General features: G+C 37.5%; 1 protein-coding gene across 5 annotated transcripts in view; it reads left to right on the top strand.

Moving 5' to 3' along the window:
* The window catches only part of LOC117402554 (synaptotagmin-like protein 2), a 95,809-nt gene that overhangs the window by 36,368 nt on the left and 40,734 nt on the right, over nucleotides 1–18,707 (top strand). For 4 of the 5 annotated variants that reach the window (XM_034003816.3, XM_034003818.3, XM_059024509.1 and 1 more), the window contains exons 7-8: nucleotides 3,717–3,833; nucleotides 8,269–10,146. In XM_034003816.3, coding sequence (XP_033859707.3) covers nucleotides 3,717–3,833; nucleotides 8,269–10,146 — 1,995 coding nt within the window. The remainder of the gene's footprint in view (nucleotides 1–3,716; nucleotides 3,834–8,268; nucleotides 10,147–18,707) is intronic. The other variant, XM_034003819.3, reaches the window with a different exon arrangement.

The following is an 18,707-nucleotide window of genomic DNA, read 5'->3' as shown; positions in this document are numbered from 1 at the left end:
GCAACATCACACAGACCTTCTTTGCCGCATTTGGCCGTATTTAGTTGCACAAACCTTTCTCGCATGACCTGCGGCAGTGTGAGGTCACAGTGTTGGAAGATTTTATTTATATATTTATTTATTTATTTATTTATTTATTTAATCGTCCTTTGTGATCTTTGTGACCCCGGAATAGTGACAGGAGGTATTCATGCCAGATCTGCAGTACCGTTTTCAGTGGCAAAAGATGATTTGCATTTTGAAATACTCAGACAGTGGCATAAGAAGGACACCCGATGCCCAGGCAGTGGACTGTGCATTTTTTTTTTTCCTTTTTTTTCTTTTTCTATGTCCAGAAGCTGTGTTCGATGCCTAGCAGTATTACTTTTTTTTCACCACTTGAATAAGTGTTGGTGTCTGATTTCAGACTCTAAAATCTCAAATCTCATCAGGTTTGGTTTCCCAAAAGATCAAAATTGATATACCTCATCAGTCATCTTTTATTGCGAATTTAAATATGGCTACTGTTTTTTTCAAAATTATATATTAAATGTGGTTAGTCATTCTAGGGTGTATGGATATCTACAAGTTATTTGCCCCTTTTTGAAAACTTTCAACCCATGCTGTAATATTCACACCCCCATGTGACCTGTTTTGACCAATCAGGATAGAGTATATAAGACTCATTTTATAATATTCATCAGTTTACAGTATATTATACAGTTAATGTGTATGCCATCAGGCTGTAGCCAGTCAGAAGAAAATCAATTGTCATTGCACAAGGAATATTTAAACCATTTGTAAACAAACAACATAAAGCCAGCTTAGAGCCCAGGCAAGTGTAAAAAGGGACCTGCAAGTGTAAAAAGGGACCTGCAACTGATAAGCCTTCCCCAAACTCAATGTGTCTTCCTTTTTGTCAAACCATTTAGTCACGCTGCCACTCTTTGTCCTTAATGCAGTTTTGAAGAAAAAAAAGAATATGTTTGTTCAGCATGAATAGTCTGGTGGTGGTGGTAGAAAAATATAATAAAAGTGAAAAAATGTTTGGATTCAATGAGCAAAACAGGCTGTTCAAGAAATCTAAGTCAATTTTATAGGTTTGTTCTTCAGCAAGCAACAGAATTGCTTGACAACATTAGATTCAGGTTTTGACAGACATTCTTATCTTTATACTTCAACTTTGTGATGTATGTACTATGTGAAATGCATTTACATGGTACAAGAGCCCCACATTTGCATTTAAATTCTCCCGTGAGGCTGAGTATAGGCAGTGAAGAAATAAACACCTAATCTTGGAAGGCAATTGTCCAAATGATTATTTAATTACAGGCATTCAATTTAATTAATGTAATGTTATATGGTGGCATGCTATGATTGATTACAGTTCTGTTTTAATATTTTTTTGATTTTATCCATTTGTAATGAGCTGTTACTTGTCCAGAAGTAACTGATTTTAATGATTACAATGTTCCACATTTAAATTGATACATTAGTACGATTTTGCATATAGAAATGTAAATTAAAAAATAACACACTTTTATTGGCTTGAAGGAATGTAATTGCTTTTTTTAATATAATGTCCTAAGGGTTGGGTGTTTTTAAATTGGCAAATAGATATTAAAAAAAAAAAAAGGAATTCCATGATTTCAAAGTCCTGCTGTCTCTTCAATAGGTGGTAGCTGGCACTAAAGCGGGGGTTGGTTTGGAGACCAATGAGCCCTCGCACCAAACAAGACCATCTTTTGCAGCCAACAAGTTACATACACACACATGCTACTGCGTGGGAGAGCTCTTGTTATGGCTGTTTTGTGTCATGCATGAGAATTTAAGTACTGTCACGTTCAACTCAACATCCTGAACATGGAAATGTTTAAGAAAAAAGACATCTAAATAAACCAAGATGCACTATTAAGCCTTTACTTACCAAATTATGAAAATAGACATGTACAGTACATTTTTCAAATTTGAAGGTGACTAATGTTTTGCAAGGTTAAAAAATACAAAATATACTGTATTTGCGAAATTGCACTGATGTGGCCACTCGCTAGTTAAAGCGGATACATTGCAGGAAGTGCATTTACTGTACAGTATATCGACATCATAATCCTCCCCATTATTCATTCCTGCAAGATGTCCTTTAGTTGTGTTCTGTTTGATTTTGTTAATTTCATTTCATGAAGTGTTCAGTACCTTCCAGTCCTTTTTAATTGACGGACACACACTAGCTGAAACATTTGTCTGTATTAACTTCTAAGATATGATTGAGTGTTTGTTATGGATGAATTTGCATAAGTCACCAGAGGATCTGTAGGAGATGAGTGGAAGAAAACCCAGGACAAATGACTGCGTTAAAATTCAAATGTATCAGCAGCTAGAGATGGAAGCCTCTTTTACAGATACAGAATATAATACATCCAGTACTTGACAGGCAATGAACCTGTGAGTGATCTCTGAAATTAGAAGAGAAGTCAGTGGCAAGTGGAACAACATCATCAGTACTCCAACAGCAAGGGTTTGCATTGCATGAGTGAATCAGCCATTTGTAGTTAGTTGATAGTGGAGCATAGTCTCTGCTTAAGTTCACTAAAAATCATCTGTTCCACAATATTGCAGTGGTGGTTAATAAAATAATTTTTATCTGTTGTACACTTCCATTCACTTATTTCATTTATAAATTAATTGTGTTAGCTACTGCCATGTTAAGTGCATGATAAACCTCCTTAACTTTTTATTAACCTGTTTTGTCTTCAAAAAGAAAATAGCCTCAATGTCTTCTTTTTATAGGATAGTTGATTTAAGTGTGGGCGGCACGGTGGCGTAGTGGTTAGCGCTGCTGCCTCACAACGCTAGGGTCCTAGCTTCGAATCTGGCCTAGAGTACTGTCTATGTGAAGTTTGCATGGTCTCCCCGTGTTCACGTGGGTTTTCTCCGGGTACTCCGGTTTCCTCCCACAGTCCAAAGACATGCTGTTCAGGTTGATTGGTCACTCTAAATTGCCCTGAGTGAGTGAGTGTGTGTGTTGACCTGCGATGGACTGGCGTCCTGTCCAGGGTGAAGTCTCGCCTTGCGCCCTGTGTATGCCGGTTTAGGCTCCGACTCGCCGCGACCCTGTAGAGGAGTAAGCGGTTAATGATGGATGGATGGATGGATGGATGGATGGATGGATGGATTTAAAGTGTGTCTGCTATCTAGCTTATCAAATGGGCTTGACATCTAGAAGCAAGGCATCTTTTACATGCTTATCAAAACAATGTAGACTAATCTCGGGTATATAAGGGTGATGGTGTAACTGGCTGAGACTATGGGCTGGTCACCACACATTAAACTTCTTTTGAGATTTTACCACAAGGAAAAAAGGTAGATCATATAACTGGAATATTCCAGGAAAAAGATTCCTCATCCATAAAACTGGTCTGATCGAGTTTTGCTATATGGATGCATGAAAGAAGTGAAGCAGAACAAAATGCTAACCTTAGTTTTACGGGGGAAAAAATACCATGTATGTAGAGAATACTTCTTTTCACATGCTCACAAACAGTAATTCATTAGCAATGTGTTTTATTTTAGTGACACTGCCTGTAACACTAATACTTGGAACACAGTCTTTCGTAATACTGACTAACCTCAGTGCAGACAAGGTGACAGTTTTGCTGCTGAAGTGGTTGACTGCTTTTATTTATTTATATATTTATTTTTATTTATTTATTTATTTATTTTTTTATTTTCCTTGTTAGCTGAAAGTGCCCAAAAATCCATCACCGGAGGCAGCCAGCAGTCCCATACTGAAGAATTGCCAGCTGACACAATGACCCTGTCTCCTGATGCTGCTGTTCCACTTAAACTGACCCCAGGTATAGCTGACGACAAACATTCAATCAGCAAACTGCTGGTGTAATGTGATTCAATAAAGGTTTTACCTGAGCTCACCCTGCACTTTGAGGCCAGATTGTTCTTTTCAACTGAATAAAAACTGTGTGTGTGTGTGAGTAATTGACAACTGGAGTTGACAAAAAAAAAAAATTCAGTTGTCAATCAAGTTGCTTGAATTGACCACTAGTCTATTTTTCAGCAATTTAGTTGACAATTTCCTGACCCTTTTATACCTGGCTGTACTAACATACTGTACACACAAGTAGGTAAGATGCACTTTAGACTGAAAATCTGGAATGAAAAGAGGTTAGGTATTGATGTTTCACCCTTGTATAGGTTTTGTTTTGTTTTATTTATTTTACATTATAAAAATGGAAAACTGGTAGTTTGCAGCTAACCTTTGCTCTCAAAACAGTGAATTGCTTTCCTAAACAAAATCTATAAGTGCAAAGGACAGTAAAACATTTTTTTTTGCTATATATTACATTTTATGCAACATTTAATTTGAATCTATTTTTATGATTTAAACAGTTACAGATCTTAGTACCACCATTATTTAACTCTATTAATCCTGGCTTATTTACTGATCCACTTAATAACATAACGAAGTACAGTAAAATGCAGCAAAACAAGTATGTCAATAACTTGCATCCAGTGCCATGGCTGTAAATTCAGAATTGGAGCCATACGTATGATTTATTTATTTAAGTGAAAACCAGGAAATATAACACAAAATAATAAATTAAAGTAGCATCTAAAGTAGGACTAATCGGTCAAACCGGGGCGTTGACACGGCAGGCTGTGTGTGTGTGTGTGTGTGTGTATATATGTATATGTGTGTGTATATATGTATATGTGTGTGTGTATATATATATATATATATATATATATATATATATATATATATATATATATATATATATATATATATATCACACACACACACACTCCACTTATAACTGACAGTCATGGCAGCATTTGTGACGTCAGGCAGGAAAAACAGCTTTACTTTTTATTATTCTGTGTTCATTGACACAGCCGTTGTACAGTTTAAACGTATACAAATTTAATTAGTTAGTGAAAATATACATTTTGTAAAATGGTACTACTTATTACATTGTATGGCCCACAGGGGTGTGTGTTGTACAAATAATAAACTCCCATTATTTGACAGTTAAGCTTTCTTGTATTGTTTTATATTTATGGTACTTATGTTCGCAGTTACATAGAGCATTTTGAATTGTGTTTACTATGTACTTCATTTATAAAGTACTGATTTCCATTGTCCCTTGGAGTCCGTTATAAGTGGAGTGCACTTGTGTGTGTGTGTGTGTGTGTGTGTGTGTTTGTAGATAGATATTGTAGAAGTTTGCCCCTAGTGGTGGACTCAGTGCTATGATCAATGCAGGTGTAGGAGGCAGACGGACACCAGATGTTTTTGAGAACTTGCGCTGGTTTTGTTTCGCACACCCCCCTTGGCTTTCATCTTTCAACTCTTTCAGTTGATTCTTTCATTGAAATTTGTTACCACAAAAGTTGGGGGAATAACACAGCAGTAAAAGACAAATGTGTCTTTTCAGGGAACACAAATATATAATGTCAAATACATAGCTGAAAGGGTTGTGTTTTATAAATAAGTAAGCTTCCATTTAGGTGTACTGTAGTTGGTTTTGTTGGTACAGTACTATATTCTCAACAGAAGTATTTTAATTCAACGATATGTTCTGAAAATATCACTTGCCAAAAGACACGACTGGACACGTGAACTGTTATACAGTAGATACTTTTAAATCTGGTACGTATTGTTGCAGTATGTAAAATTCCCCATTAATGACACAAAAGCAACATGACATCAAAATGTTATCCATGCACAGAACTGCTTACAACGTAAAGGGCAATGCAATTTAGCAAAAGATTTAAAAATAACATCACCACCAGTTTCCAGAATTAAAACAGTATCCAAAGTCAGGATTCAAATTTGCAGAATATAGTGCTCGATAAGGCCCTAACGTCACAGTTCACTTGCAAATGAAAATGCACAAAAGCAACCAAAGATCATTGATTTAAAATAAATAAATAAATAAAATGTATCGCAGTATCTAAAACTGGATAATGATTAACATTTATATTACTGTGCCTTGTCTCGTTCGCTTTGTTTTTGGAGGAAGTGTTGTGTAACTGTAGTGCACTATAAAGTGACCCAAGAAGACTGTACTCTGTACTGGTATTGACTCTTGGCTTCGTTGAGAATGAGACCTTGTCTCACTAGATGGTTTGTCACTGTCGCCATGTAGGCCACTGCTCCTTCCTGCTACTGGGAACAGATCAACCACTCGTCCAGGTAGTTCAGCCCTGGAAGAATATGCTCCCCTGGAAGGCGAAGCGTAGATATTTCCTGTGTGCTGGATGGATAGGAATGTGAAAATTACGCATCCTTCAAGTCCACTGTTTTTTAAACTAATCACCTGGCTGGACAGAGTGGAGGATGTGGCGATGCGTGACCATCTGAAACCACCTCTCCCTCAAGAACCCATTAAGGTGTCTCCGGTCTAGGATGGTGCGAAGGCCGCCGTCCTTTTTTGGCTCCAGGAAGTATCGTGAGTAGAACCCCTCTTGAGATGTGCGTTCTACGAGATGGATGGCTTGTTTGAGAAGTAGTTTCTCCACTTCTTGCCTGAGGTCCAAAACCTGGAGAGGGTCGTTCACAGATGTAACCTTGATACCTCGACAGGGAGGAGGTGGCGCGTGTAACTGGTTTGTACGGTGGTGAGCACCCAGAAGTCTGAGGTGCAATTGCTGGATAGGGCGGAGCACGCTGAGGCGGCTGCCTAGGGCGACGGCCCTGGAACTGCCGTCTGGTGTGCTGTGGAGTGGCAAACACTGTTGCAGCAGCAAAGGTCATCATTCAAAATGATCTAGACAGCATTCAGAACTGGACAGACACATGGCAAATGACATTTAATATAGACAAGTGTAAGGTACTGCCCACAGGCAATAAAAATGTCCATTATAAATACCATATGGGAGACACTGAAATTGAATAAGGAATCTATGAAAAAGATCAAGAAGTTTATGTTGACTCAGGAACGTCTTCATCTAGACAATGTGGGGAAGCTATAAAAAATGCCAACAAAATGCTTGGATATATAGTGAAAAGTGTTGAATTTAAATCAAGGGAAGTAGTGTTAAAACTTTACGATGCATTAGTAAGACCTCATCTAGAATATTGTGTTCAGTTCAGGTCACCTCGCTACAAAAAGGATATTGCTGCTCTAGAAAGAGTGAGTTAAGAGCGACCAGAATTATTCCGGGTTTAAAAGGCATGTCACATGTAGAAAGGCTAAAAGAATTGAATCTATTCCGTCTTGAACAAAGACGACTACGAGGCGATCTGATTCAAGCATTCAAAATTCTAAAAAATATTGACTGTCGACCCAGGGGACACAGTCGACCTGAAAAAACAAACAAGCGCCAACATTTTTGGGAGTCTGGAACCAACTAACAATAATGTTGTTGAAGCCGACACCCTGGGATCCTTTAAGAAGCTTCTTGATGAGATTCTAGGATCAATAAGCTACTAACAACCAAACGAGCAAGATGGGCAGAATTGGCCTCTCGTTTGTAACCTTTCTTCTGTATAAAGACAATGTAGGAAATATTGGTGCTATCAGGCCAGACAAAATGTCACTCTGTCTGTATTTCTGTTAATGCCTTTGGAATACTAGCATTTTACTGTGGTATTTTTTTTTCTCATTTTAGTCAAACATTTGATAGGTGCAACCCATTGTGTGTGGTCTCTAAACTTGCAAACATGATTGCAATAATTCCAAAAGAGAACAGTGTTTTATATTAGAAACAAACATAATAGATCTGCAGAATGCATTGTTTTTTTGGAGCAGGTAAAAGCATGATTTATGTTGGTTGATTTAAAAAGTGTTCAAATTATTGAATCTAATATAAATAAAATAGTTATCAAGAGGAGGCACAAGAAGGCAACACACTAAATGGCATATTAATAATTTAGAAAATACAGCCTTCATTTTTGACCCAGCAGATAATTGAAATAACTTTTCTAGCATTTGAAACGCTACTGACACGACACCACCACCTTCTATGTTTTATATAGGGCCATTTACATTTGATGCAATCTCAATGAGGAGGTCTTTTCTTGCTTGTGTTGCAGAATACAGCAGTTAATCCAAATTGAACTTTAGAAAGATTACACACCAATCCAAATATGTGAAAAGGAACTAAAGCTAAAGATGTAAAAAAAAAATGCTTACATGTGATAAACTGGTGTTTTCCAATCGGAGCAGGAAAACCAGTTAAATATATTGATGTACAGTGTAGGTATTAATTGGTTTTGAGGAGACCTGCTCAGAATGAAATTTATTGTTATAATTTTTTTTTCTTCAGATGACGTACCGGAAAAAGGAAATGCTGCATCTGTTTACTACCATTTGCTATATACATCTGATGGAGACTGGATGACCAGTGAGTCTTCAGACCAACTCCCCCTGGTGTCTCCAAGAAAACAGGCTGCCGTATATAGATTTAGTCCAGTGGATCCAAGCATCCAGTCTCTGGGGCCAAGTGCGGTTTTAGATGAGGTTGACAGTCCTTTAGTAACCAAGATGGGACCTAACAAGATTTTGGGAGCAAGTGATGAGACCGAAGCACTGGAGATCTCGCATGACTCGGACAGCACCCTAGAACCTCCTACGATGTTGTTTTTAAGCCCTATATTGCAGGAACAGATCCTAGCAAGTAGACCCATGAGTTCCAGTTCCTCAAGAGATATTGATATGTTGTCTCCCTCAATGGCAATGACGATGGATTTAGAGACCCAGACCCCATTAGACAGAGCAGAAGCACTTGAGATTTTACAGGACTACGATAGTACCCAAAAGACCCCAGATGCTAGTTTTCCAGAACAAGAAACACTAGCAAGGAGTCCCAGTTCCAGGTCATCAAATGAAGCTCAGACACTATCCCCTCAGTCACCATCTCTTCCAGCGACCAGTGATTTAGAGTCTTTAATCAGGATAGATATGGCAAAGCATGGTGTTTTCCCATCAAGAGGGACTGATGATCAGGCAGAAGCACGGGTGCTTTTACAGGATTCTGACAGCACACAAACATTCCTTGGTCCTAGGTTTCAAAAACAAGACATGCAAGCAAAGACACCCTCATCCAGGTCCCCAAGGGGACCATTCCTGGAGATGGTGGAAGATTCAGAGACACTAAACCGAAGAGAACATGGCCTGGGAGATGCATTATCCACAGAATATTTTGGAATCTCTACAGAAGACCCTTATAACATTCATGGACATAACAGACTGGAGAAGGAGGAGCAGGAATTGCTGTTAAGAAAGGAAAATTTGTTTGGTTACAATCCCAATTCTGGCCTACTAAACTGTCTCAATGAGGGGTCTCAAAGAAAAGCAGCCCAGTCATTAGTGTTGACATTTGATACCACGACTCCAGCATCTTTGGAAAAGTCCATGGAACAAGATGGTATTGAGACCAATCAAAGGCCAAGACAAGCTCATGGCCTGAGAGATGCTTTAGCTACAGAATCTTTAGGATTCTCTACAGAAGAGCCATGTTACGCAGATGCAGATTACAGGCTAGAGGAGGAGGAAGAGAATTTGCTGCCAAGAAAGGAACATGTGTCAAATTATACTCCCAGTTCTCGGGGCGAGGACAACCTAAACAGTCTTACTGCGTGGTCTCCAAGAAAAGGAGAAACCACCTTGGAAGATGACGACTTTGAGAAAAACCAAAGCCAAAAGCATAGCTCTAACCTGGAAGATGCAAAGTATATGAAAGTTGTAGAACATTCTTTTGAACCCTCTACCTTTGCTTCACCAAGTGTGTGCAACAGCCTGGAAGACCTGCAGCCAAGAAGCAGAGGAATGTTTAAGTGCAATCCAAGTACAAGCTCCAATGAGTCTGACACCCAGCAAATTCTGCATTTATTAGAAAAAGAGCGAAATGTAAAACGGGTGCAACTTTCCCCTAAACTAGACCCCTGTGTCTTTCACTCTTCACTTCCTTCTGAGCTGCCTGATGTGGATGCAGAAGCTGACGCATTCAGTTTACTTACACCTGACCTTCAGTGTAGAACCTTGAAGCACCACATACCTAGTAATTCGTCTCTATCTGATGACAAAAGTATTGAAGGTTCAACCCACATTTTGTTGGAAGACATGAAGAATGGCAGTTTTTACCCAAATTCAGACATACAAGTAGAGGCAAGAACACTTTCTGAACAACCTTCAGAAGTTCAAGGTAAGAGAATGCTCTTCTCTTTATTTAAATTAAAGTTAATACAAAACCCCAGTAGGGGCTAGTGCTGGCAGTTATTGGTGTAGCAGCTCATCCTGGTTTAATGTAGGGACTAAAGGATGTGTATACCAATATCCTACAGTAATTGTATAACCCATTTTACCTGTGTTTTCGTTTTAAGTAATAATATATCCTCACTCCAATTCTATCTGCAAAACAAGCAGTTCTTGTCACAAGGTTTAGCCTCAGGCTCTGGAAAAGAAACAGTGCTTTGAACTTTCATTTATTATTCAAGAATCCACTGGGGGCAACATGTTAAAATCCAACACTTTTTCTATTATAATAAAATTGTAGATGCCATTGGAATCTCAGACTCCATTTCAGCCTGCCTCGTTGTAAAGCCTTTGCCAGTCTGCATCCCGCCGATAATACTTGCCAGACATCTGTTTTACTATACGATTTAAAAGACTTGTCCTGAAAAGAGTCTTCCAAAGGTAAAAGGTTGTGTTTTTTTTTTGTTTGTTTTTTGCTGGAAAGGTTGGAAATTATTGACACAGATTTCACCACAGAGAGAAGGATTCAGTTGTGGGATAAAACGGATATCTGTTCAGAGCTGATACAAATTCAAAAGGTCATGGTATATCTCTACCTGAAAAAAAAAATCTCTTCAAATACCAGAAAAAGGGCATTTATAGCAAATGGGTTTAACCTAAATGTTCTCCTTTTCAAGGAAAACCCTCAAAACAGATTGAACAGAATTCCTTTATTCTGCAGTTCCTCTTGTGATTCTTGTAACCTTTCCAGGGATGTGAAAGCTTTCAGAAAGCTGTTGAAGTTGTCTGTCTGTCGCCAGGTTGAGTCGGATGGTATAAAGTTTTTCATCTACCAGATGTCTATGCTTGATGCTCTTATTGAATAGATAGTGCCATCTGCGTTGTAGAATGGAGCTTTGATTTGGAGACATGAGACAAGTACAGTATTGCAAAATGGGTAAACACTGCAAGGGGAATGAGCCTTTATATTCCAGAGATGGAAATAACACAACAAATGCATAACAGTTTCACCCATTCCAGGTTTTATTAGGAACTTGATTAGCCACAGTTTATAGATAAGACTCAGGTGGGTCTTCCTAAACTCCTAGTAAAGCCAGGAATGCATCAAACTGCTATGGAATGTTTAGTTTTATTTACATCCCTGTATTCACTTCAAATCAATAAGGACACCTGTATTTTTCCATGAATGCTATTAAACTTAGGCTACTTAAAATAATAACCCTATTTAACTGGGTATTGTGGTCACATGGACCTGCCACACTAGTGGAAAATTACACATTCATTTTGGTTTGAACCCCTGAAGGTGGCGGCCGTTTTCAGTGCCTCATCTGCAATTCCAAAATGATACCAAGTTTAAGTGGATGTTTCTTTTAAAAGTTGAGTAAAAAAAAAAAAAAAAAAAAAAATCACATGTAGATGCAAAGCAGCTTGACAGACATTTTGTCAAATTTTGAACCACTTGACAGCCAATTTAGCTTTACGAATGCAAAAAAGAAAGTAAACTGTGGCTCCTAAACAAAAGGAAATTAGATTCTCTATGGGGTTTTTTTTTTTTCCAAGGCAGCAGATGTTGATGCTCCTCTGCTTTCACTGTCGTCACTGAAGGCTGAAGCTTTGATCAAACTCTGATGGTCATAGCATGTGTCGGTTGAAGTCTTTTTTTTAAATACACAATACATAATGCATGTAGATGATTAGCGGCAACAAAACCTAAAACAAAAAAATAATGAAATAAAAAAATCTGCTTTTAATCAGATTTATAGTTCTACGGTTGTGGAAATTCTTCTGGTGTAATTATACATTTATATATACACCTGCTTGAAAGTATTTTTTTTTTTTTTGTCTTGTGTATCTTTTATCCAACGATTTTCAACTGCTGTAAACTGTTGCTTCATGTCACAGGACAGTTCTGTAGGCCACTCTTTTAACACCTGTCTCCACCAGTAAATGAAGGGAATCTGCTCTTGTGTGCAGTGCAATATTTGGAGGGTCTCACGCCAAAATGATTTTCAAAGACATTTTTTAAATGAAAATGTAATTTGATTCTTAGACTGGATAATTATTGATGAACGTACACTGAAAGGGAGCACAGTCCAGATGGTAACCTTTTTAATATAATGGAAAAATATGTTGGCTTCTGTAGAGCAGTGGGAAACTTTAATTTGTATACCGCTGATTGTGTTATTTTATAATGAATCCTGTTGTGAAGAAAATGAAGAAAATGTTTTTTTGTTCTGGATTCATGTTGTAGGGCTTAAAAACAGACGCAAGGGAGTACATTTGAGAGTTCATCCTCCTTGTGTTTGTATTAAGTTTTTGAATATCGGAGGTACAGTACACCATTAACCTGTCCCCCTGCAACATTACCCCTAGAGCAAGTAAGAAATACAGTAGTCTCCGCATGTAGGAATACCTCTTAAGAGAACACGTTACCTAAGAGAACACCCTTGTGGTGAAACAGATTGTTCCCATTGTAAATGCTTTGCCTAAAGGAACAGGAACTTTGCTTAAAAGAACATCTTTTTTTGGCAATGCTAGTAATTTTCACAACTGATACAGTACTGTTTTGTAACCTGATAACTCCCCATCATCCAACTTAAATTCAAATAGTTTATTCAATCATTTCAAATGTGACTTGTCATCGCGAGAGTGTCTTGAGACACACATTTTTGAGAACCACAATTTGGTTTATTCAATCTTTCCAGAACTGCCGTCATATCATTGCCTCATTTTGTATTCTGATTTTTCACGAGTGCACCTCATGTCTACAAAATGGCATGTAAACAAAGGGCAAAACGCGCCACTGTTTCTCTTGCTACAAAAAGTTGGAAATTGTTCCAGCTCCTGGGGAAAAAAAACTGAATCAGACACACAAGTCGCCAAGCAATTTGGTGTTTTCCGTTCTGGTGATTTTTATATGATGTCTGGTAGTCAACTCCGTCTTGGAGAACTCTTTGGCTAAAGAACTCTTTGCTTGCTTCCCGAGGGGTGTTCTCTAGGCCGGCGACTGCTGTACCACAAATAAAACAAATGTGATAAATCTTACATTCACGGGGGAAGTGTTTTGCTGGAGTACAGGTTAATTCTATTTTAAGGTTGATGGCATTACTCCCCAATTTGTATACTGTTTTTGTGAAATTCTTCCCATTGACTAATGACACTTGTGGAGGAGTATAGAACGGCTGAGAAGCACATATCTTCAGTATGCCTTAAACACTGGAGCAAGCCAATTAGTCGATTGTAATTCTCCCAGAGAGACCGGGCTGGTCATGATTATTGGTTAGCAGTTGGTCATATTTGTTCTTAATCTGAAGCATTAAAAGAACTAAGAACAATGTATTGTATGTATTTAACTTAGTAGGCATTGAATTTTAAACTATACTGGTGAAAGTTAATTGCATGAAAAAAATTGGAAATGTCCACAGACCCTTCTATCTTGGCATGTGATTAAATTATCGAAGATAATATATAAAATGGGAATATCTTCATGGAAACCTGTTTTGTACAACATACCTAAATAAATCCTTTTTAAAACTTGAAACTTATTTACTAGCTTAGTACTAGAACCCCCGGATTTTCGAACTACCTAGAACTGCCACATGGGTCATTTTGACCCACATATTTTTAAACAGCTTCGTTATGAAAATGAAAGACGTCCTATTGGATACAACTCAAAAGTTTTATTCATGAACATCATAGCTAACATTTACATAGCAGAAACAACATATTTTAAATGGAAAATTAAACATAAAAGGCTTTATTTTCAGAATGAGCGCATATACCGTACTACTACAAACAGTTAAATATACATTTCAAAAGAAACGGGTATGTACATATACCTGTTTTACAGGTGTAAACGGGTATATGTACTGTAACACAGCGGGGGGGGGGGGGGGGGGGGTTAATATCCTCCCTGCATAAAACATGTGCGTATGCACATTTTGTCTAATTATTGAATTTATTTTTATTGTTAATTATCCCCTGCACCTGGAAGTAATTGTAAATTAAAACCACGTGCAGGGTATTTAAGAGTTGCAGTTAGTCTGCACTGGACTGCTGAGTAGAAGGAGACAGACGGTGTGCTCTGTTTCCGAGCAGTCAATATAAAAGTAAGTGCTGTGTTAAAACTGTGTGTTTTTTTTTTTATTGACAGGTAAACAGCTTAGCCGTCCTGCGTGTTACTCATGGACCTGTTCAAAGTGAAGTTAGGCTCTACGTTTGAACTAGGTGTTTATTTTGTTTTTTGTTTGTTTTGTGGCTTATTAAAAATAGCGCAACCATGCTTGAAAAATCAATTTCTGTGTCCTTGGTCTGCGTCTTATAGGGGCAAACGAACGACCGAGAGTGCGGCCGGTTACAGTACATACAAAACTATAAAACTGAAATCATTGTTTCCAATACTACATAAAAAGAAAATAGGACGGCTGCATTGTACTCTATGGAGGAGCGTACGCGTCTGCCAGCTGACTGTGCCTGCATCCAAGGAGCTGTGTTGTAAACACAGACGCAGTTCCATTGAACACTATTGTGAAAACACATGTAAACTGGTACATACAAACCTGTAAAACCGAATTTTTTTTTTTTTAAAGTAATATGAAAAAAGCATATTTGTTTATTTAGCAGATGCTTTTATCCAAGGCGACTTACAGAGGCTAGGGTGTGTGAACTATGCATCAGCTGGAGAGTCACTAACAATTACATCTCACCTGAATGACGGAGCACAAGGAGGTTAAGTGACTTGCTCAGGGTCACACAATGAGTCAGTGGCTGAGGTGGGATTTGAACCGGGTACCTTCTGGTTACAAGCCCTTTTCTTTAACCACTGGACCACACAACATTTTTATCCTACCTGTCATTTCAGTTTGCTGTATGCATCTGAGTGCAGCTTGCCGTATTTCAATCAAGATTAAATATTTCATTCTGATATATTCCTAGTTGCATTTCTGGAACAAAACGAAGGATTGATGTCTCCCAGGTACATTGAGAAATAAAGCATAGGCTTTCACTGAGTTGGCGTCTTGGTGCAGTTGTACAAAACCACAATCATAGCAATCTCTGTCTTATAATCTACAACAAAGAAAGGCTTGAAATTAAAAAAAACTAACGTGCTAGAGGAGGAGGGGGTGTGTCTTGTTTGCTGCATTTACAAAAAATAGAATATCTTGCATTGTATTAAGAAGAAAAAACAACAAATAAACATGTATTATAATGCATGGATCAAATTGACCCACGTAGCGGTTCTAGGTAGAACTGTTTATAACTTCCTCATTTTTGAGATTCTGGCTATCAAACGCCATCAGGCTATTTAATTCATATATTTAAGAAAAGTCAAAAACAGACATACACATAAGATTTACAACAGAAAAGTAATTCACATTTTAAATCCAAAATGGGTCTGTGACAGGATGGCTGAGACGTGACGTCAGGCCACATGCAGGAAGAACACACACAGGTAATTGCAGTTGCAAAAGAAAAGACGCGGCGGAACTGTTTTATTCAAATAATACAAAAATAAATAAAATATTTAAACACAAAACGCTGTGCTCACAGAGCAAAATAAAACGGTCAAACAAAACAAAATCACGAACACAAAATACACAAAGCCCTCTTGATGTACAGCCTTCACAGTGCGTTTTTGCTGTTGTCATTAGCAGAGTGATAAGTGATGTTTTCACAGTCCTAAAGGCAATATTGATGGTTTAATTCAAAGCCTAATTAGTACCAAGAAGCTTAACTTGTTTAAATTGTTTTATTAAAACGGTTCTGTAATTTCTTTTTCCTTGTTCAGTGTAATGTTGCTGATCAATAACTGGTTTAATAAATAATGAGCTTAATGAGAGGGTGTTCTGTTTCGTTTGTTATGAAAGAATCTTTTATTTCTTTGTATTCTTGAAAATGTGTCGCTAAGTTAGATAATGCACATGTAGTACATTACAAGCACTGCTTTTTCTATTTTAGAAATGTACATGAATCTCAACCTAATGAAACTGGCTAAGTATTTCTGATAAGTTTCAAATACAATGTTGGATTTTATGAACATTCTGAATCACTCTGTGTGTCAACGTGGATGTGTGTGTGTTTTTTTTTTGTTTTGTTTTTTTTCTCCCAGAATTAAGATTGATTTTGCTTCTGTCTCGGTAAGCAAATGTATAATCGGTATATAGCCAGTATACACATTAAGTGTGTATGCATATTGATCATATTTACGCAAAACAAACCAATTCCCACAGGGGCCTGTGTTCTGCAGCTTATTGATGTTCAATCAGTCTTGTCTTCCTTAGTTTGCACTTTGTTATAAACAGCCTCTAGCATGTTAACTATAGTAAGAAAATACCATAGCATGTTAACTATTTCAAAAACAAAATCCATTGTTTTAAATTCCTCTTAATGCCCACATTTTGCCTATAAATTTCATATAAATTGTAAAGAAATGTATCTAGGAAAACTGTGCAAATTAGCCGTGGGACCAGTGCTCGAGGTTAATATTCTGGAAATGGATCCATTGCATGGCACAGAAGGGCCAAAGATCCCTTGTGAGGGATGTCTAGTCCTCTAGAGTTCAGATCCTCTGCACTTTCTCCAGTACTAAAAGTAAGAGTATTATTCTCCTCATTAGTTATGTGCATCTGAAACAAACTATTTGCTGAAAAGCGTACTGAAGCCTGATGCTGACCCAGGAGAATTGCTGTATTTGGCCACAGTTTGGGGGAAAAACTGTCATATGCAGGTTGAAGCACATGGTGCATGGAAATTGAATTTCAATGATGTTTGCAACAGGTCTGGTGCTGAGTTTCTGTTTTTTTTTTCTTATTCTTTATTTATTTCACACACAATGCAGGTAACAACCTTCCATAACCTGAATCTTTAATCTCACCCTACCACACCAGAAGCTCAGGTGGATACATTGTTATAGCCTGCATGCAAGGAACATGATAATCGTATCTGTTTTGAAGCTAGCACTGTAAAATGTTCAACCCAGATTTAATAAACAACAAAACTCAACTAACTCTAAACAGCTTGAAAACATAGGAGCAATGCTGGTACTGTTTTCAGATCTGACAGTAAACTGCTTTCCGTTGACATCAAAAATTATATTAACAAAGAAATGGAAGTTTCCTTGTATGGAATGAACTTGGATATATTGTAGCACTCGATAGAAATGCTGTTGTCCATTTCAGACTTCTCATCATTTTAGTTTTTTTCTTTTAGATTTTTTTACCACTTGAGCTTTTGAGGAGAGCAAAGCCATAAACAAGTCTCAGCTGGTACTCTTGATTACTTATTGTATTTTCCTGGGTCATTTCAAGAACTCGAAATGCCATCGGCTGTTAAGTATGAACCAGGTTGAACACAAGCTTGCTATGAGGTGATAATTACTGTATGATGGAAGGTTTAATCAATCTAGAAACCAGTGGTATTTTACTTGTCTACCTTTTGAAAGGTATTGCATGGAATGCAATGTTGCATGTAAGGGAATAATTATCTTGCATTTAAAATTACTTGCTTGCTTCTGTGCCTCTATTATAGAATCTTCACAACTTAATGTCTGTGAGTAAATCTCATGTGGCAATTAAATATCCCCTAAATAATGCATCTAATACTACACTTCTTAACCATTAATCTTACACTCCATATACAACACAAAACACTGTAGCAAACAGTATTAGCAAACCGTATCTGTTCCTCCTAACAACATGAAGATAAATCAAATCAAAAAATAAATCAATACATGTACTGTAATCAATCATGTGCCAATGTTGATGTCCTTGTTGCTTAAACAGTATTTTAGAAATTCACATTAATAGTCATACATAATGTTGAGGCTCTTTTTGTGATGCATTTTTTTTTATTGTATATTTATTAGGGCTGGGGCGATGCATCAAATCGGTCCAATAACTATCGATGGATCAAAACAAAATGAATATGGTGAAACCACATGTCGTTTCATTAATTCATTTTATTAGGATGACATTTAATTATATAAAACTGTACTCTAGTTCCCCGCCTTTTGCTTTCTATTTCTTTCAAAACCCCGTCCCCACACACGTCTACGCACAAACATTTTCTAGAATCAACAGAACAAACCAATGAAATACCAGTATAGCTGCTACAGGATTAAAGCTTTCTCCTTTAAATTACTAACAATGCCGTCCGACGTTTGGATGTTTTTTTTTGTTTGTTTGTTTTTTTCTTTTCTAAAAAACAAAATGTAAAGGTAAAATGCGGCATTTGTGAAAAACTTTGCTGAGCTTCTCCGGCAATACCACAAACCTGCGGGACCATTTAGGGAGGCTCCATTCAACAAAATATGACAACGTGAGTACTAAAAAACAAAAGGAACTACTACAGTGGCATGATATTGTGGAAAGCAAATCGAGCCAGAAAGTGTCAGGCCAAAAGAAATAACAGACCCGATCGTGGATGTCGATACATCGTGGAGGGAGCTGCATTTAAAAATCTGATAGCGAATCTTGCTCCAGGCTACGCAGTGCCCTGTCAAAACATTTGCAG

Source organism: Acipenser ruthenus, chromosome 5 (assembly GCF_902713425.1).
Source record: "Acipenser ruthenus chromosome 5, fAciRut3.2 maternal haplotype, whole genome shotgun sequence".
In the NCBI taxonomy this organism is placed as follows: Eukaryota; Metazoa; Chordata; class Actinopteri; order Acipenseriformes; family Acipenseridae; genus Acipenser; species Acipenser ruthenus.
This window is presented reverse-complemented; position numbering and strand designations above follow the sequence as displayed.